This window comes from Malus sylvestris, chromosome 10 (assembly GCF_916048215.2).
Source record: "Malus sylvestris chromosome 10, drMalSylv7.2, whole genome shotgun sequence".
In the NCBI taxonomy this organism is placed as follows: domain Eukaryota; kingdom Viridiplantae; phylum Streptophyta; class Magnoliopsida; order Rosales; family Rosaceae; genus Malus; species Malus sylvestris.
The window spans coordinates 33,472,011-33,493,378 of record NC_062269.1 but is presented as its reverse complement, the minus strand read 5'-3'; the positions used below and the strand labels follow the sequence as shown (position 1 = coordinate 33,493,378).

Below are 21,368 nucleotides of genomic sequence, written 5' to 3'. Positions count from 1 at the left end.
TAAGGCCTGAGAAACAACTTGTGTTGAAGACTAGTCTTGCTCATTGTTCTTTGACTTGGCACAGAAGATTAGGTCACCTAAACTTTGGTGGAATCAAACAATTGAAGGATAAAGACATGGTTCATGGTCTACCATATCTAGATGAGTATGATAGAGTCTGTGAAGGCTGTCAATATGGTAAGCAACACAGAGAAAGTTTTCCTAGTGGTCAAGCACAAAGAGCAGGTGCTCCACTTGAATTGATTCATGTTGATCTATGTGGACCAATGAGAAATGAATCCACTGGAGGAAACAAGTACTTTATGTTGATTGTGGATGATGCAACAAGAATGATTTGGGTATACTTTCTTAGATATAAATCTGATGCTTTTTCTTGCTTCAAGAAATTTAAAGCAATGACTGAGCTGCAAACTGGTTTAAAGGTGAAATGCTTGAGGAGTGACAGAGGAGGGGAGTTCTTGTCTTCTGAGTTCAATCATTTCTGTGACACAGAAGGTATTCAAAGGCAACTCTCTCTTGCATACACACCACAACAAAATGGTGTGGTTGAGAGGAAAAATAGAACAGTGATTGAAATGGCTAAGTCTATGCTACATGATAAAGGAATGCCGTACTATATGTGGGCAGAAGCTGTACATACTGCAGTTTACATTTTAAATCGATGTCCCACCAAATCTCTTGCCAACATAACCCCCTTTGAAGCCTACAGTGGAAGGAAACCTGGTATTGCTCATTTGAAGGTCTTTGGTTCAATCTGTTATGTTCACACTCCATCTGAGCTAAGGCACAAACTAGAAGCTAAAAGTATAAAGGGAGTTTTTGTTGGTTATGCTAAGTGTGAGAAAGGGTACAGAATTTTTGATCCACTCTCCAAAAGGTTGATATTGTCAAGAGATGTTGTGATTGATGAAGATTCAAGTTGGGACTGGCAGGGAAGCTCAAATAAACAGGTGACTATGCCTAATTATGAATGGCAGTCAATTGAGATATCAAGGAGTGAGTTCACAGATGATGAGACTCAAGTCTCAAATAATCCATCACCAGGTTATTTGAGAGAAACTCTAAGGGATACTGATGATGCTCAGATTACTCCACAAGCACAGTCAAGTGAGTTCTCTAGCAGATTATGTGAAAATGTGAGAGATTCACAAGCTTTTGATCATACTCCATTGAAATGGAGAAATCTGGAAGATGTTCTTGCTCAGTGCAATTTGTGCATCATAGAACCAGAAAAGTATGAAGATGCTGCAAAGGATGAGTCTTGGATGAAAGCTATGAAGGATGAGCTTTCCATGATAGAGAAGAATGCAACCTGGAAGTTGGTAGACAGACCAACTAATAAGCCTATAATTGGAGTTAAATGGGTATTTAAAACCAAACTCAACCTTGATGGAACTGTGCAAAAGAACAAGGCTAGGCTTGTTGCAAAGGGATATGCCCAGAAACCAGGAATAGACTATAATGAGACTTTTGCCCCTGTTGCTAGGTTGGATACAATCAGAACTCTCATTGCCTTGGCTGCACAAAAGAGTTGGAAACTCTATCAGCTTGATGTAAAATCGGCTTTTCTTAATGGTGTTCTGGAAGAGGAGGTGTTTGTAGAGCAACCTGATGGATTTGTAATCACAGGAAAGGAAGACAAAGTGTATAAACTCCATAAAGCTCTCTATGGTCTCAAACAGGCTCCCAGAGCTTGGTATGGGGAGATTGATACCTATTTTACACAGTGTGGTTTTATGAAAAGCCTAAGTGAGGCTACTCTTTACACCAAAACAAGGGGAGATGAAATTCTGATTGTTTCAATCTACGTGGATGACATTGTGTATACTGGGAACAGCAATGATATATTGAAAGAATTTAAGGAAGATATGATGATCAAATATGAAATGACTGATTTGGGTCTTCTCCATCATTTTCTTGGCATGGGAATTATTCAAACTCAGTCTAGCATTTTCATTCACCAAAGAAAATATGCTGTCTTTCTGTTGAACAAATTTGGCCTAAGTGAATGCAAATCTGTATCTACTCCTCTTGTTCCTTCAGACAAACTGTGTAAAGATGATGATAGTGGATCAGCAAATGAGGAACAATATAGAAGAATTGTGGGAAGTCTGCTATATCTTACAGCCACTCGACCAGATATAATGTATGCTTCCAGTCTTCTTGCTAGATTCATGCATAGCCCCACAAACAAGCATTTTGGTACTACTAAAAGAGTGCTAAGATACATTAAAGGCACCCTGGATTATGGCTTGGAGTATGTGAAGGGAAAGAAGGCAATGTTGATTGGTTTTTGTGATAGTGATTGGGGAGGATCTGTTGATGATAGCAAGAGTACTTCTGGATATGTTTTTTCTTTTGGCAGTGGGGTGTTTTCATGGGCTTCGGTGAAACAAAATTGTGTAGCCCTCTCCACTGCAGAAGCAGAGTATATCAGTGCCTCTGAGGCAACTGCTCAAGCTATTTGGCTTCGGTTTGTTCTTGAAGATTTTGGTGAGTTACAAACTGAAGCAACTCCAATGCATTGTGACAACACTGCTGCAATTGCAATCACCAAGAATCCTGTGTTTCATCAGAAAACTAAACATATTGACAGGAGGTTTCATTTTATCAAAGATGCTCTACAAGAAGGCATCATTAATCTGATCTACTGTCCCACAGAAGAACAATTGGCAGATATCTTCACAAAGCCTCTCACCAAAGATCGATTTAATTTTCTCAGAAGCAAACTTGGAGTGAAATCAGCTTTAGACTTAAAGGGGAGTGTTGAATTATAAGTCTATAGCTGATTAGAAATAAGCTGTGATGTTAATATGTGTATGCACTTATGTTAAATACTAAGTGAGAAGATATATAGATGTAAAGGCCATGAGTGTCATGTGTGATGATCTTAGCTATTAGCTAAATGTGTGGCTGAGATCTGTTTTAAATGTTTTTGATCCAGCTCAGTTTTGTAAAGCAATATATCTCTTCTTGCACGTTATGTGCAAGAGACAGAGGCATTCAATGAAAACAATGTCCTTCTTCTGAGTTGCTGCAGAACAAAAGAAACAACCACCTTCTTCTCTCTATGTTCATTCTTTTCCCCATTAGAATTCACTCTATCAAACACTAACAGCTGTTGACTATGTAATTGCAGTAGTGGTGATTGGCTGCTGCTTGCAACCTTGTTAGAAGCTGATCTCTGATGATGAGAATTAGGAAGCAAGTTAAGGGTTTTTGGGTCCAAACCTTGTGACATGAGCTTTTTCTTAATGCATGAATTCCAGAAATTCTTCACCTCATTGTCTGTTCTTCCGGGGAGATGCTTGGCAATCTGAGCCCATCTGTGACAACCAAACCAAACAACATCAAATTGCGATGAATCCACCTTTTCTTTTGCCTTTTTGGCATATGAAGAAATAGAGTAATGTTAGAGAGAACACATTTAATTCACACTATATGAGTTGAAATTAATGGTGTGGTGGTGCTACTACTAATTAATTAACAACTGAGCATAATAATTGATGTAATTCAACTACTGATCATAATCGACGGCCTCTTATCTTACATTTTTTGTTTAATAATATTATCTGTTGGGGGGGGTGAGCTAGTAATAATGTGGTTCAAATTCGTCTTTTGGCGAGAATCTAATCTACGACTTTTCACTTACAATTGAAGAGGAATACTACTAGACCGTAGTACTAAGTGACTCTTATCTAACAATATTATCTGTGGGGGGGGGGTGGGCTAGTAATAATGTAGTTCAAATTCGCCTTTTGGCAAAAATCTAACCTAAGACTTCTCACTTACAATTGAAGAGAAATACTACTAGACCGTAGCACTAAGTGACTCTTATCTAACATTTTTAAAGAAACGAAGTATTGTTTGACAAAAAATTTAAAAAAAATGGTTAATTAAATCCTCACTTATTGCCCAAAATTCTGTGAACATCAATGATAGTCTGTTCTTCTTCAGGAGTAAAGGATCCCCTCTTGAGTTCGGGTCTCAAATAGTTTATCCATCTCAACCTGCAACTCTTGCCACACCTCTGCAAGCCTGCCATGACCCCGAGCTAAAAATGAAACTTTCTCACTCACAAATTCATGAACTTGAAAAATGTAATTAATCCAATATATGTATACCTGCATGTTTTGGGACAGAACTCCAGCTGTCATGACCATGGGTGGTAATGTGTTTGCTAAGCTTCTCATCTTCTTCAGGCGACCATAGACCTCTCTTCACCTTCTGTTTGCCGCAGCAGCGGTGGCCCATCTCAGCCCAGCTTACACTCTTCCTGATTTTGTATTTCATACATGTGAAAGGCCATCACTCTAAGGGGCGGTTTCTGTGCTTGTCATTAGTAATGAATTATGTACACACAATATATGTACATATATATAGACATATACTTGTTTATAATCAGATATAAATTATGTCAGTTTTCAATCCAATAGTAATAACAGAAATGTTTAGTAATAACAGAAATGCCACATGACACTATTTCAGTAGTGGAGTTTGTTAGTATAGTTAGAAGGGTATTATTGTAATAGGGATATATGGCTATATAAGGGATTGTATAACTATTATTTTCATTAAGTTCAATTGAATACATTCTTTGAATTCTATCAATACAATCTCTCTGGTTGCTCTCTATCATTTTCCTCTTCCTCTGTACCAATTATCCATCTTTTACAATGTAGTTAACAAATAGATGGTCAATTATTTGATTACTTAATTAGTGTAAGAGAGAGACCCCTATGTACTACTGTGTCTGACCGACACATGCATGACCGAGGCCAAGGCAACCTTTAAGTATAATATATGTTCGATATTCATAATTGATTGCTACACGATTACATGCATGCACATTCTTTCTTCAATAATGATCCTACTGTAAGAAAAAAAATGCACCCAACTTTCTTAAGACAACGTACCCCATAATGCATTTTAAGGACTGAAACCATTCATATTTTAGGCCTCTCAATCAAAGGCTATCTCTAAAAAAAATTATCCAAATTAAAAACTATTCTTTAGATATATGACTAAAATGGAAATGCCGATAAATAACTAATTTAGTATTTTGACATGTATAATTACACCAATAAAGAAAGAACATATCCCTAATGTTAATAGAACACAAGCCATCTACAATTATATGTGGACAAAATATATGATTTGTTATATATACAATATATGCAAGTGGTGCATTGTCCTAGTGGTAAGAGTCTTCATCTTCAATCCATTGTGTACCAGATTCAAACCTTCTGTCTCCCTTCAATGTAGCTTAGAGTAGTAATATCGCTTGTAATAAAAAAAATTATGTGATTAGATAAACTGCTGCCAACGATTATTCAAGCTTATATAAGTGCTTCTCAAATTTTGGTTGTAGATGTGATTTAGACCAGCACGTCCCTCCCCATTGCAACCAAGTTTAAATTCCCGTATATTAGAGTAGTTTATTTAGGGGCTAGCTATTTGATAACCATATTTTGTTTTCAGAATTTTTTTTAACTAAAAATTTGTTGAAGAACTTATTCCAGTTTTCGTATGGTTACAAAATGAACCCTAGCGGGCTCACATAACATAAAGACAGGTGATGTTATATTTAGACATACAAAGCCACATTTGCTGAATATTTTTATTATTTCGTTAAATGCGTCAGTTTTGTGTGTCTAAATAATTTGATTATTTCATTAATGCTAGAGCTAGAAATTTATATAGGAATGGGCTTTTTTTTTTTTCATGGTAGTATGTAGTGAATTTAAGCATTGAGAGTAGGCTAAATTTTGTTTTCTGCAATATTAGACCATAACATGCTTATTTTAACACCAAAATTTTGCCCTTCTCGTAAGCCAACTGTGACATCCCACATCGCCCAGGGGAGTGATCTTTAAATGTATATTCTCATCCCTACCTAGCATGAGGCCTTTTGGGAGCTCACTGACTTCGGGTTCCGTAGGAACTTCGAAGTTAAGCGAGAAGGAGGCCAGAGCACTCCTAGGATGGGTGACCCACTAGGAAGTTGCTCGTGAGTTCCCAAAAACAAAACCGTGAAGGAATGGTAAGCCCAAAGCGGACAATATTGTGCTACGGTGGTGGAGCGGGCCCAGGAAATGATCCGCCCTGGGCCGGGATGTGACAATTTGGTATCAGAGCCTAACCCTGGCCGTGGTGTGCTGACGAGGACGTCGGGCCCCTAAGGGGGGTGGATTGTGACATCCCACATCTCCCAGGGGAGTGATCCTTACATGTATATTCCTATCCCTACCTAACATGAGGCCTTTTGGGAGCTCAATGACTTCGGGTTCCGTAGGAACTTCGAAGTTAAGCGAGAAGGAGGCCAGAGCACTCCCAGGATGGGTGACCTACTGGGAAGTTGCTTGTGAGTTCCAAAAAACAAAACCGTGAAGGAATGGTAAGCCCAAAGCGGACAATATCGTGTTACGGTGGTGGAGCGGGCCCGGGAAATGATCCGCCCCGGGCGGGGATGTGACAAGCACTCCCAGGATGGGTGACCTACTGAGAAGTTGCTCGTGAGTTCCAAAAAACAAAACCGTGAGGGAATGGTAAGCCCAAAACGGACAATATCGTGCTACGGTGGTAGAGCGGGCCCGGGAAATGATCCGCCCCGGGCCGGGATGTGACACCAATGGTCGCTAATTACCACTTCATCACAAAACTCCTGTCAAGCTTATGTTCATGTTATGCCAGTGTTACCCTAATTAAACAGATAAAAAGCAAATATACTAAGGCTAAACAAGTAACTAGAGTCTTTTTGATAAAATTAATAAAAGATCTCTGCAAAATTTGGTCTTTATTCTTTCTCTATATCTCTTTCTTCTCATTCAGTAACTGTGAAAGCTTTCTAGTCACTATTGCTATAGGCAAAAACGTATGTGCATGCTTGCTTTAACAAGCAAGCTCTCCCCTTTAATTAATTGCTCTGCCAAAGTAAACAAAAAGCCTCCGCTACAAATATATATATACACAAAAAGTTGTGTTTCCAAAAACGTGCAAGTGATCATCAGAATATTCATAGGAAAAGAAACTACATTAATTGATAAATTGTTTGAGGTATATATCATATTACTTTCACTTATGGAATACATCTGATAGCTAATGATAATAATGAGAGAGGGTACTGTTGATTAACCCAAGAATGTGACAAGAGGCCATTATATTGCACTAAAACGAAGCTTCCTACGTTGATCAATCCCTATAATCATCTCGGCTAAAACCAAATACTGGCTCTTACCTTTCAAGCTACTTATGCGTGTTTTCCCTTGTCTTAGAGTGCATCCCAGTCATGCTTCATATTCTAAGTTCAATTTAACTAAAAGGACTAGAAGCATAATGACTAGGAGCAATTAGAAATTGGAGTACAGTTCAAGAGACCACGCATTCCAAAATACTATTATTTCCACCACAATTACAAAACTCATAAAAAATAGGATAAAATTCGTGCCACGTATGACTTCTTCCTAAACCCCAAATCTTAATCACGAGGATTGAACTTTGCAAGTCGAAGAACTGAAGGCACCACGAGTTCATTTTTGCTCCATTCTCTGATGCTCTTGCAATCGCCAGTAGAAACTCTTCTATATATGAGTCACCTCCAACAAACATTGAGTGTTCTCCTCATAGTCCTTTGTCAAGTACACAAACCACAAAAATCATCACCTCGAATTAGAAACAGCAAATGTCAAAGTCATGACCACGACAACAACTATGAAGACTCTCATCGGCATATTTATAGAACGACCATGACTGAAAACAAAGAGGGAAAGAGGGAAATGACCAAGAAGGATTGCCACAGACCTCAAAACCAAACACAAGGGGTCGGCAGCTACAGTTTTACTTTAAAGGAGTAGGGTTATTCTTTGAAAGTTTATTGGTTAATGATCGAAATGATTCTGATAACTTTAATTTAATAAACCCACAAAACTCAAAGAGTCAGAATTATTTTAATTTCCTTTTTTCGTAAGTAAATATTTTCTTTGATTAAAGTATCATAAATGACATATATGTGTGTGTCATATTGTCTTTTAGCATGATAATGATTTCCTTTTGAGAGGGACAATCAAATCGAGTGTTGATTTAATAAACTGCAAATATGATTTTAGCCCTTGAAACTCAAGTTTCTTTACATAAAACCCGACATAGTCTTTTTACTTGAATAAAACCCAATGACTAGGCTCCACATAAGCAAATTCATTAATTCTGTTTGACTTTACACATTTTGCATCTTTCAGATGCCTAAAATACCCTTAATTACAATTTTAATGTATACATTTAATTCTATGCAGATTTGAAGGGAGGGATTAATGAAAAAAAATGTATTAATGTTTAAATTCATTGTATATTAATATATCATAACAAATTGTATGTTAATGCTTCTGGCAAAAAATAAATAAACATTAATGTTATACTTTCCTTTAAATAAATAAATAAATAACAATTTTAACTTAATCTTGTCATTTTCTTACCAAATGGAAACTGAAAGAGAACTATGGAGTAATTTACATAAAAACATAGGTAAATTATTTGGACATATGTGTTAGTAATAAAATATTCCCAGTATATGTAATAATACATGTAAAATAATTTAGCTACAAAATAAAAAAAATGTTATTTGATTCAATATTAATTTATCTACATTTGATATAATAAAGTATAATTGCACATATATATTACTCAAATGTGCCCAATATATGTAATAATGCATGTAAAATTATTTACCTACAAAATAAAGGTATGTAAGTTGATTAAAAAATATATATATATCTACTACCTTTTTTTTATGAATTTTAATTTACCTTTTTTTTTGTACAAATGTAATGTACCTACAATATATAATTCCTACTAAAACTAATATATATTTGCACATATATATATATATATATATATATATATATATTAGTACTAAAATGTGCCCGGTATATGTAACAATGCTTTAAAAAAATTATCTACAAAATAAAGGAATGTAATTTGATTGAAAATATAATATATGTACTACTTTTTGTTTATAAATTTCAATTTTTCTTTAAAAAAAAACATATTGTACCTACAATATAATTTACCTATTATTTAATTCTTATAAAAAATTAATTTACTTATACTTTACATATAAATATAGATAAAATATTTTTGACACGCATATATAATAACAAATCAAAATGGCTAATGTATGTAATAATCTGTGTAAAATAATTTACCTACAAAATAAAAGAATGTTAATTGATTCTTGTTTTTTTTTATTTATCAAACAATATTATTTGATGCAAAATAACTGATTATACAAAGGATCCTTTTTTTTTATACAAAAAATATGCCTATAATTGTTTATGAATATGGGTAAATTAATATATATATATATATATGTTAATAATATTTATGAAACAAAAAAGGTAAAATTTTCATATGGGGTTAATTGCTAATCATAATTAGGGTGAGTAATAATATTTATTAACATAATTAGGGTTTTGTGGCATAATTTGTAAATATGTTGTAATAATTGGTTATATATTTATCTACATGGTAGTCTATTTGAAATTTGGGTTTTATTTGAATGTTTAATATTAATTGGGTTTTTGTTTGAAAAATAGGAATTTCAAGGACCTTTCTCTAAAGAACCCTTTAATAAATTAGTCATGCATGAATGGTGCCTTAAGAAATTAATCACGTTATTCTCGGAATGCCATGGAAATTATGTTAAGAGGGGTCTTGTGACCCACTAATTAGTGGGATAGCTCACTATTAATTATGTTTAACAAATTTTACAATCGCGCTAATCGATGGGAATATCTTGAGTAGAATCTCTCCGATAAAAACTTTACCATGCAGCTTTAGCATTCTATATGTTTTTCTTATTTCATGGTGATTTAAACTTGCATGTGGTTCAATGAATGTATTCAAACTATGGAGTCCATTATGGCCAGCAAGCCAGGGTAGTCATTAAAAAAGGGACCAAAGAATATATAGATATATGTATACATATTTTTTTTCAAATGAAGAAAGATTAGGTGAGGTTAGCTATTTGCCAATGGTTGAAATTTGGCAATGGTCGCGATTTGGCAATGGTCGCGTATGAGACATCTACTCTCCTCTGAAGGGGTGACGACCATTACACCTAGAAATCCCACACCCCCTTCTCCACCAAACTTGTTGATAATAATTGAAAGTACACGAAAAAGATACAAGCAGGGAGACTATGTCAATACCTGCAAAGACAAAACAATCAACAAAAACGATAATAGAAACAAAACGAAAAGTCATGAGCATGAACAAAGGTTACAAAATTTGGAATCGTAGACACCAGTAAAAAGCAGAACTAATTGCCCCAGATGAAGCTAAAACATCTATAACTTGATTTCCTTCTTTATAAATGTGTGTACACATAAATTGCATTTGACGAAGTCGCCAAAGACAATAAGAGAAAGGACAAACTATATAGACTAATGGTATTCTTCTATATTTATAAGTGAGCGACCTCATATTTGATCTCATAAGTAGCGATTTTAAATCCCCGGTTTCAAATATCTTTGTACAAAAAAAATTTATTGACCACAATTTAGTAAAAATTGAAACCACGGAAAATATTTTGTTTAAAAAAAAAAAGACATCTTGAGGCCTAATTAAACACAAGAATTCTCAGTTTAAAACAACCCAACAACTAATTATCTTCTAAGAATAGGATCGTCACTTTCTTTCTAACCCTATTCATTATTGTCTCTACATTATTCCAAGTATTTTAAATGAAAAATGACAACGACTCAATCTGATTTTGATGTTTCTTGTGGTTGCATACATGTTTTGTTTTCAACTATCTAACTGTCTTTTGCAAATTAATCCTTGTCTTGGACGTCAATATATAGAAAGAAAGGACCAATATCAACTCACTTGTTTGCTAATCTGATTACTGCAATTGTTGTCTCTTTGAAGTTATAAATAAAATAATTGACGATATGAAATCGTTCGTTCTCATTTCTGCCTTACTCTTGTGATACTGTGAAAAGATCTGCAGCCAAATGGAGTGGCTCGCTGTACGTACAGTCTTGCTGGACATGCATTGTTAATTTATAATTGGTAATGACATCATTTGGTTAATTAGGGTTGTCACCTTTAACCTAGTTAGGCTTATATTTGAAGTTTCTTGACAATCATATACATTGTCTTCTATAGAAAGCGACAGAAATATATAAACTGTTAAGAAACTTCAAATATAAGCCTAGGTTAAGGTTCAGTTTCACAATTTGGAATAGTTCATACTTAGACGTACACTCAATCTTGGAGACAATATTCATACTACTGACAGTGACAGATGCATTGAGGGGTAGGGGGTCAGTTGGCCACCCCCGAACTTCGGTAAACGTCCATGGATACCTTGAGTGCTGACCTTCTAAACTTCGGTAAATGTCCATGGATACCTTGAGTGATGCCCTTTCGAAGATTAAAGTTGGCTTCATACATGCCCTCCAACTGACTTCAGGCCTACCAAGACTCTGTGAATGTCCATGGATACCTTGGGCGGTTGCCCTTTGCATACATTAACAGGTGTGCAATATGTCTTTCCAAATGACTTTAGCCCTACAAAGGCTCGATGAAATGGCGATATGCATGTTATTTCTGATAAAAAAAAATTGCAAGCTACGCGCACTATTTTTGCTGATCCTCCTAATAATATTTCCTGAATCCACTGAGAAGATCAAATAAGTAGCATTTACTATAAGAAAATATGGAATATAGGCAACAAAAAAAAGTAATGGTGGACGTCAAAAGTCGTTACATGTTCAGGTTGTTCTCTTTTGAATGTCAGTGCCGTGTAATTATATGAGGCATAGGACCTTGGAAGGCTCATACATGTCAACCAACAAACTCTTTGAATCGACCATTGAAGGCTAAAGACTCAAATCCGCTTAATTTCCCGCATCAAAGAAATTAACCAACAATTCTTCGACTAGCACAATCTCACAACAAGTGTGGCTTTGATCTTTTAATCTTAGGTATACATGATTAGATCTAATACAAACATGTCATCTCACAAAGGCGCACACATACAAGTTATATCCACTCCGAGTTAATGGCCAACGCCGTCCCTAATCAGTTTATCTCACATTCATGGTTAATTCTCCTACACGTCACTTCTTTAACATGAAAATTGTTCTTCTTTTTTCTTGTACCAATGATTAATGATTAGCATAATTAATTCATATTCATAAAATTTCATAATTTTATCCTGAAGCATCTGATCGTGGCGAATTAGTTTATGCCTAGCGCGCAGTGTTAGCAGATTGGGCTGCATAGCTTATTTGCGACTTTTGGGCTAGAAGATGATGGATTTTGGACTTGGGCTTTTCTTGAAACTTGAAGATGAGGTCCTAATCTTTAATTGGAGTCGTTTTGGGCCTATTTTGGAGCACTGAAGGTTCAGAAATGTGGCTATCTCTTTGATGGGTAGATTTCCTAGTCAGAATAAGAATGTAATTTCTAGTTATCCTTTTGTCATTTTATTTCTTAGTTTTTAGAAAACCTTTTCCATGAGGGTTTTAATTGGGAGTATCATAAATAAGGATTTTTAGCTATTAGGGTTCTAGGGAGGAGTGTCACATCCCGGCCCAGACCCCCACCACATCCGGACTCGATTCTGCCGTAGCACGATATTGTCTGCTTTGGGCCCCGATCACGCCCTCATGGTTTTGTTTCTGGGAACTCACACGAGAACTTCCCAGTGGTCACCAATCTTGGGATTGCTCTCACGCGAACTCGCTTAACTTTGGAGTTCCGATGGAACCCGAAGTCAGTGAGCTTCCAAAAGGCCTCGTGTTAGGTAGAGATGAGAATATACTGTGAACACGAAAATTTCCCGAAATTTCGATGTCTACATATACATATAAGACTTACATGATCCACTCCCCTAGGCGATGTGGGATGTTACAATCTACCCCCTTTAGGGGCCCGACGTTTTCGTCGGCACACTTCTGGCTAGGGATTGGCTTTGATACCAAATTGTCACATCCCAGCCCGAACCTCCACCACGTCCCGGGATCGACTACGTCGTAGCACAATATTGTCCGCTTTAGGTCCTGACCACGCCTTTACGATTTTGTTTCTGGGACCTCACACGAGAACTCTCGAGTGGGTCACCCATCTTAGGATTGCTCTCGTGCGAAGTCGCTTAACTTCAGAGTTCCGATGGAACCCGAAGCCAGTGAACTCCAAAAGGCCTCGTGCTAGGTAGAAATGAGAATATACATATAAGGCTTACATGATCCACTCCCCTGGGCAATGTGGAACTCCGAATTTAAGCGAGTTCGTGAATGGCCTCGTGCTAGGTAGAGATGAGAATATATATATATATAAGGCTTATAAGATCCATTCCCTTGGGTGATGTGAGATGTTACAAGGAGGAAACACACGCACACTTTAGAGAGCTTTTGAAGTTTATTTTCAAGGTGTTTTCTTTCCATGTTCTTAATAATATTTTGTTTTATGATTGTTCGTAACTAATTTCTTTTGCTAGGGCGAGATCACGAGCCTTAGCAAGAATATGTAGTTTCTTTTCAATTTACTTATGATATTATGCTTGTATATTTTGAATTATTAATCACCGTTTTAAACTATCTAATTGTCTTAGAGCAAGTCCACCCCTAAGGACTTTATGCCAGCACCCAGCGCATTTATCTACTTAAGTGAACAGTAATAGACTCCATTGAACAGTAATAGGCTAAAGCATCTCCACCCCTAACAAAAAATAGCCTAGTCCATTTTATTAAAATATTATTATTTTTATTATAAAATAATAATTTTATTTTTAATTTCTGAATTTATACAAAATAAAATAATAATAATAATAATAATATCTAAAATTTATTAAAAAGTTTATGTATTTTTTAAAAGTGAATTCTTAATTTTTTGGGAGAAAAAACGTGGACCATTGATCTGTGATCGGACGGTCCAGTTTAAAAGTGAAATTCAATTTTTTGTTACAGTTGAAAATTCAACGGTCTAGAATAACTAGCCGTTGGAAATCCAACGGCTACAAGTGGGCCACGTCGCCGAGCCCGGGTTGTGGTCTGAGTGCGCCTGCACGCGGGCCCCACGGCCTGATTTCTTGTCTCCTACTCGCGCCCACACAAGCGTGAATGCCACGCGCCAGTGCAAAAAAACAAACGGGCCAGTCCCTTGGTCAGTCAAAAATGGGCTGGGCTAGAGACTGGCATGGGCTGGGTGCCAGTCAATTGGGTCGGCTGGAGCAAATTCACTGGGTCCTGGCCTATTTTTTCGGCTGGGTGCTGGGCAAAAAGTCCTCCAGTGGACTTGCTCTTAGTGATTTGCGATCATTAGGATATTTAGAAAAGTTATTTGATGCAATTTTGGTCGGAAGGCTCCCTGAAATTGGCGCTGGGTTCTTGTGGTTAATAATTGTAATTCCAATTAGGATGAACACCATGTCTTAAGGGTTGCATGGTTCTTCAAAAGGTTTTCACAAAACGTAATGAGTATTTTATGTTCATATTTGATCCGAACGTCTGGACGGGTTGTATGTTAAATATACGTTCTGTTGGAGGTTTCAAGTAGAATATATATTAGGAAAATCTAACCTTCGAAATATGCATGGATAATTCATAAGTAATTGGAAGAATTACGTAAGATTGTTAAGGTGACGGATGAACCCTAGGGCTTTGACAAATTGGTTTTCTTTAATTGTGTTGATGCACAAAACCGGAGGTCTTGGAACAACGTAAATCCGACCGTGAATCTGCATGAAATGTAAATGACACAAGAGTTATCGTGGTTCACCCCAAGGTTTGGGCTACGTCCACACTGATTGTATTGTTTGGAGGGAGAGAGAGCTCTGAGAGTGAGAGCGTTGAAAGAGGGTGAGAGGGCCTAGGAATTGGCCTCTGAGGGTGAGAATGAGCCTAAGAGTTGGCCTCTGAGGGTGAGAATGAGCCTAAGAGTTGGCCTCCTCAATTGTGAGGGTGAGGGGTCCTTTTATAGAATAAGGACTCCTCACTTATTACATATTTGCCCCTTCCTTTATCCCATAATTACATTTAAGTCCCCTGAGTATTTGTACGAGATCTAAATACGAGGCCCTAAATATGGTATAAACAAATTGGTTTCTAGTTGATTTATTTAATTGTTTTTAATTTAAATTCGTTTTATTATATTAAATTCTAAAATCAACATTTTCCAAACTTTGTTTTAAATAATTAATTAAGAGTTGGTTTTAAACACAAATTATTCATTCAGTCCCTATGGAAAACGACATTACTTGAGCCGCTATACTACGACAACCTTGTACTCTTGCAAGTATTTTTAAGTGTTTTTATTCCTACTTTTGTAGGTGGTAAAAATCCTATCAGTCAGTACTAGTTTGAAAGGAAGAAAGTTCAAGCGTTTGGAGTGGAAAGTAATTGCGATATACTCTTAATTAAGCTTTGCTCAGCAATGTGGGGTTCTGTGGTAATTAGGGGATGGAAGAAAGTTCATAATGAAGATCTTTGGTAATTTTTAGATTGTTAGGTTAAACTTGTTGAATATTTGTAATATGTTTACACGAGGTTCTGGTTTGATTGGAAATTTGGAAGGCAACGTCTATAGTGAACTTATGATATTTTACTTTTTGTCTAAGATCACAAGTGAATAAAATCAAGTGATTAGTGAGACTCGATGTACATGCTTACTCAGATAAATTATCCCATGCCTCGTGATCAAGGCACACAAGTCATATGCTCATCACCAAAGTTAAATATGTTCGTGTCACTTTACAAGACGCATTGTGCACTATCATGCCCATGATATGTAATGATGATTATGCAAATGAGGTAAGAAACATGAGACTTAGAACCCAAGGCACAACATGCTTGCAAGGACCAATTACATCACAAACAGAAGAGGAAAAGGGGAATGAGATTATGCTATATTTAACTGTAATCTTGTTAAATTACACGGATTTAAACATGAGAGTATTTTCCTGAACAAATAGCTTAAGCAAGTAGCAACGCACAAACTGTTGAGGTTAAATTGGATCAGTAGAGGTTTGCAAAGACTATGTTATCCCATGTACTTGGGTTCATCACTTAGTTTCACTAGGCTTGTTTGTCGCAAATTAGTATTTGGGCTTCTTCTTTTTTGTTGGATTGTATTTGGTCCTTGGGCTTCCCTTCACAAAAGCTATATATTTGTATTGTACCAAAAAAAAAAAAAAGTTCCTGTGGATAATTCGATATGACATTCGGACTCTTACTTGTACAATTAGGATTGAAATCTACTCTGGATATTTGCATCCAAAGTCCGTGGATTGAGATATTTGAATTACTCAATTTTAATTTTACGGCCTTCATTAGTTTATTCCACTAATTCATTTTATAAATATTCAAAAATTTGAATAACCTGAATTTTTATTTGTATCTTGAAGGGTTTGAATCTCTTAATCTACTAGCTTTTGATACAAAAATCCGAAATAGATCTCAAGCCATACAATCATCCATATTTTGCATAAAATTTAGAATATTTTTAATATTACATTATATTGAATTATACAAGAAATGAATAAATAAAATTAAAACTAAAAGTTTAGTAGTCGTAGAAATCAACTCTGATAGCTAAAATGCTCGTGACATTAAAACCAGACCCTAAATTTCACATGTCTTCTCCATTTAAATCCATAAAATCAGAATGGGAGAATTTGTAATGTACAAAAAACAACCCTGAATCCAATTTTTTTTTTTTTTTTTTTTCATTTTCAAAAAAAGAAAATAATAGAGAAAAAAAATATAGAAAAGCGGGGGCTCGGGAGTGAAATTGTCCACTCCACAGCGAGTCACAGTTCACACTGTCTAACGGCGAAAGACTCTTAAACCTCAAAATCTCCCGATCCTAAAACCCATAAATCGCAGAAATGAGAGGAGGAACCGCCATTGGAATAGGCAGGAAGCTCACCAATCCATCCCACTGCTCCATTTCCAAAGTAACCCTAATCCCCTTCTCCACTTCCTCCAACAGCGGCGGCGGCCGAGGTCGTGGTCGCGGCGGCCCATCTCCCTCCCGTCAGTTCGACTTCGTTGCCCCAAATCGCGTCCCGGGTCAGTCCGATTCTAACGAGCCCAAATCTGACCCTCCAGCGTCCGTGCCCGGAATCGGCCATGGGCGCGGCAAACCCTTGGCTTCGTCCCAACCACCGTCGTCCTTCTCTTCCTTCGTCTCTTCCATCAAACCCGATTCAGCAGCTTGTCGTGTCCAGCCGGATCAAGTGCAACCGGGCCCACAGGCACGTGATCCGGTGGCCTCCGACGCCGGCCCCAGCAAACCCGCTGCACCCATTTTCTTCAGAAGGGAAGATGGGTCGGACCCGCCATTGCCGGGTGGCGGGCGGGGGAAACCAATGAGCCAACCGAGCCCGGGTCAAGTGCAACCGGGCCCACAGGCACGTGATTCGGTGGCCTCTGACGCCGGCCCCAGCAAACCCGCTACACCCTTTTTCTTCAGAAGGGAAGACGGGTTGGACCCGCCATTGCCCGGTGGCGGGCGGGGGAAACCAATGAGTCAACCAAGCCCGGAGCTCCTAGTTAAGGAGGTGAACAGGCATTTTGTAGCTCCAAAGTCCCAAATTGAGAAAGAGAACCGGCACATTCAGGCCAGACCAGACCAGGATCCGGCCCATAATAGACCCGCGCCGAGAGGTCCGAAGTTGACCCGGGAAGAGGCGGTGGCGAAAGCACTTGGGATACTGCAAAGGGATGATGTTGAGGGGGGTGGTGGCGGCGGCGACCGCGGTGGTGGAAGAGGCAGAGGGATGAGAGGAAGACGAGGAGGCCGAGGCAGGGGAAGGGGAGATTTTAGACGGAGTGACAAAGGCAAGGACTTGGATGAAGGAAAAGGTTCGGGGCTTTATCTTGGAGACAATGCTGATGGTGAGAAGCTGGCTAAGCAGCTTGGCCCTGAGAATATGAACAAATTGGTTGAAGGGTTTGAGGAGGTGAGTAGTGAAGTGCTCCCTTCGCCATTGGACGAAGCGTTTGTGGATGCCATGCATACCAATTATATGGTGAGGAGATCTTCCATGTTATTTAATTTTTTGCTTGCTAAGGAAGTTTAGAAAATGAGTAACCTGAAGCATTGTTGTTTTCTGACAGATTGTGTTAATAATTTTGGTTGTAGTGCATTTACGTTGATAATTTTGGATAACTTATAACCTTCAACTATATAATTTTCCCGACAGATTGTGATAGTTGATTGTATTTTTCTGGATTGCAGATAGAATGTGAGCCAGAGTTTCTGATGGGGGACTTTAGTAAAAATCCAGATATTGATGAGAAGCCGCCTATTTCTCTTCGGGATGCACTTGAGAAGATGAAGCCTTTCTTGATGGCATATGAGGGTATTCAAAGTCATGAGGAGTGGGAGGTATGTTCTGTTGTCATCTTGTCCGCTGATTTTGTTATTCTGAAATCAAATCCTGCGTCTTTGTCTAAAAGTCACGCTTTAGGCCTGTATTAGGAGCTTGGGTTTTGTTTGGCCTGCTTTTTGTGGCCTAGCCATCGTAGTTCGATAGTAGTTAAATTTGATCTTTGGAATTATGGTTTGCTTGAAACAAGAAACCTGTTAAAAGTTATCTGATTTTTCTTTTGCTTGATTGCGCTATCATCTTTTCTTTGTTAGTAAACATGTGCCATCTAGTTTTTCATTTTGTTTCTATTCTTTTTCTCTCTGTACTTTACCGGGTAGTGATATGATGAGTTGAACTTATTCTTGAACACATATGCTTGTCTTAGAATTCATCACCTTATCTATCACATAATACTATAATAGTTAGTCAAGTTGTTTAACATCAGGGTGTTCTAGTTGACAGAGTGGGAGTGACAAAGATTAGACTTTAACCATGATGCAGAATGTAGGGGTTTTGATTCTTGTATTCACCTCATCTGTTTGTTCTCTAGCTTGACATTTTTTCTCTTTGGCATAGATTTTTATTACCTAAAGATAAAGATAAAAAGTTGACACTTCCTATATGTACTTGGCTTTCTGGTTATAGTTTTGGACATTTCGTATGCGCCTTTGGTTAAACTTTTGTCGACCTTTGCTTATGATTTAATTCTTTTGTTACTATTTGAACCAGACGACTGTAACTATGATGGATTTTTCAGTGTTAAAACTTTATTTTTCTGCCACTGGTTATATTTGTTTAATTCATGGCAATTGGTATGGTGATTTTCAAACTTCTATCATACTCATGAATAATAAAACTACAGTTCTTATAAGTGTCTGGCTCATTTGTGTCTGTTATTCTATGGCCTCTTTGATATCATCAGGAAGCGGTGAAAGAGGTGATGGAAAGAGTTCCATTGTTGAAGGAAATTGTTGATCACTACAGTGGACCAGATAGGGTAACTGCAAAGAAACAACAACAAGAGTTAGAAAGAGTTGCTAAAACTTTGCCTGCAAAGGTACCTGAATCTGTAAAGCGATTCACTGATCGTGCAGTGCTCTCTCTCCAGGTATGTATTTGTCCCTGTGCACATGTTATCTCTAGCTTATCTATGCACGAAAAACAGCAATTTTTTTTTTTGGCTTGTTGCTTATGTTGGTTCTTTCGTCAAACCATCTTGTGTCATGTGTTGGAGGTACTGTTTCTTCTGTCTAGGAATTATTTCACTGCATTGTGTGAGGAACGTCTTTAAAGAAGAGTTTGGTGACATGGATTTGACTGCATATATAGATACATTGTAGGAGCATCTCCAACAATAGTGTTAAAAACTAATGTAGCTAGTCAATTTAGCTAATCATCTTTAACAACACTCTATTTTAACAAACACTTCAATATCTTGTTATTTAACAACTTAATCCTTTAATAATTTACTAATTAATTATTTAACAAAAAAAAAAAAAATCCCAGCCCACCACTTTCCAGAACCACTGCACCGGTTCTTTCTCTCACTCTTCCTTTCTCGTTGTTTTCTCCATTACTCCTTTTTTTGGTCAATATCAAATTCATTCAAGAAAGCCAAGTTCTCTCTCTCCTCTCTTCCTTTCTATTTGTTTTCTCCATAAATTTCTCTCTTCTTTTTTTGGTCAAGATAGTTCATTCAAGAAAGCCAAACAGAAAAACCAGGGCCAAAACATAGAGACACAACAGCAAAAAATCAGGGAAACAATTGTTTTCAATAGCATTTACTAGAAAACACTCCTTTTCAATAGCATTTCACCAGCATGTCAGTACATTTTATGCTTGTTTACTGGCCTTTGGTCGAGGTGTAGAGTAATAATTAATCATCTCTACGACATAATATTGAAATGCAATGCCAATCATGCATACTTTTGTTGACTAAAGTTATTTTGCAATTCCTTTTACCATTCATGGAATGAGTATGTTGCAACTTCGGGTTTGCTTTTTGTTTTCATCCATTTTTATTTTGTTTGTATTAAAATGTTCTTGCAAGAAATGCTACAGAAGCATTTGCTCATCACATTCTTCTGATGTGCAGAGCAACCCTGGCTGGGGATTTGACAGGAAATGCCAGTTCATGGATAAACTAGTCGATAAGGTTTCCAAGCACTACAAGTAACCTCAGAACTTTTATTGTTTAATGGTTGATTCTCAAAACGTCCGCCACATAAGCTCATACGGAAAAAGAAGTCACAGATTATGCTTCAAGTTTTTCAGTTCAATTTTCTTTTCCTCAGAATTTTGTGCTCGTAGTTCTTGTACTGAGCTTGTTTGGTTGTCATTAGCAAAAGAAAATGCTAAGTTGTCTTAAATTGTCATCTGCTGCGGTCGCGGAGAGTTGCACCATTTTTTTGTGTAATAATTTGCTCTCTTTGCATCATTGCACTTTTGCTGAAGCACTTAAGCCTTTGTAGGTAGAGCATGTCGATGTCGTTCACTTTGATTGAATGCCAATAGAATAGTTCCTGAGTGAGCTGATTATCTGGTTTTTTTGTTTATCGGAAGGTTGTCAGTACATACTTAATACATATCCTTTATCATGTTTATACATATCAGTGTGGATTTGTTGCATTAATTTTCATCAGTGAGATGAGCTACATTTGCAGGACAATCGAAGCCGAACAAGATTAGGGTGCAGATTTTAACTTAAGCAATTAATGGGTTTTTTTATTTTTTATTTTTTTAAATAAAGATGAACGGAATGTATATGGAGGAATAAGAAGGGTGGATTAAGGGGTGCAGGGAGGGTGTAACGGAGAGAACGGGAAAAACAAAAACCTATTAAAAATTGCTCAATGTTTACTTCTTTTTTTTCTTTCTTCTTTTTTGGTTTTTATGACAAACAATAGTGTTAGTGGGTTAAATTGTTAGTTGCTAGGGGAGAAAAGGATCGGCTGGAGTCGAATCCACACTAGGATGCATAGATATCGTTTTT

General features: G+C 37.1%; 2 protein-coding genes across 2 annotated transcripts; one reads left to right on the top strand and one right to left on the bottom strand.

Annotated features, from left to right (window-relative positions):
- Positions 1–3,904: 3,904 nt before the first annotated feature.
- Positions 3,905–4,279, bottom strand: LOC126584768 (transcription factor MYB61-like). The gene is made up of 2 exons (XM_050249109.1): positions 4,125–4,279; positions 3,905–4,038 (listed from the first exon to the last, which is right to left on the bottom strand). The coding sequence occupies exons 1-2, from the start codon at positions 4,252–4,254 to the stop codon at positions 3,905–3,907; spliced, it is 264 nt and encodes an 87-aa protein (XP_050105066.1). The 5' UTR covers positions 4,255–4,279.
- Positions 4,280–16,779: 12,500 nt separating this feature from the next.
- LOC126586868 (uncharacterized) lies at positions 16,780–20,906 on the top strand. Its single transcript, XM_050251836.1, has 4 exons — positions 16,780–18,034; positions 18,244–18,393; positions 19,299–19,484; positions 20,472–20,906. Exons 1-4 carry the CDS (start codon positions 16,889–16,891, stop codon positions 20,550–20,552), a joined length of 1,563 nt encoding a protein of 520 aa, XP_050107793.1. The 5' UTR covers positions 16,780–16,888; the 3' UTR covers positions 20,553–20,906.
- The last annotated feature ends 462 nt before the right edge of the window (positions 20,907–21,368 follow it).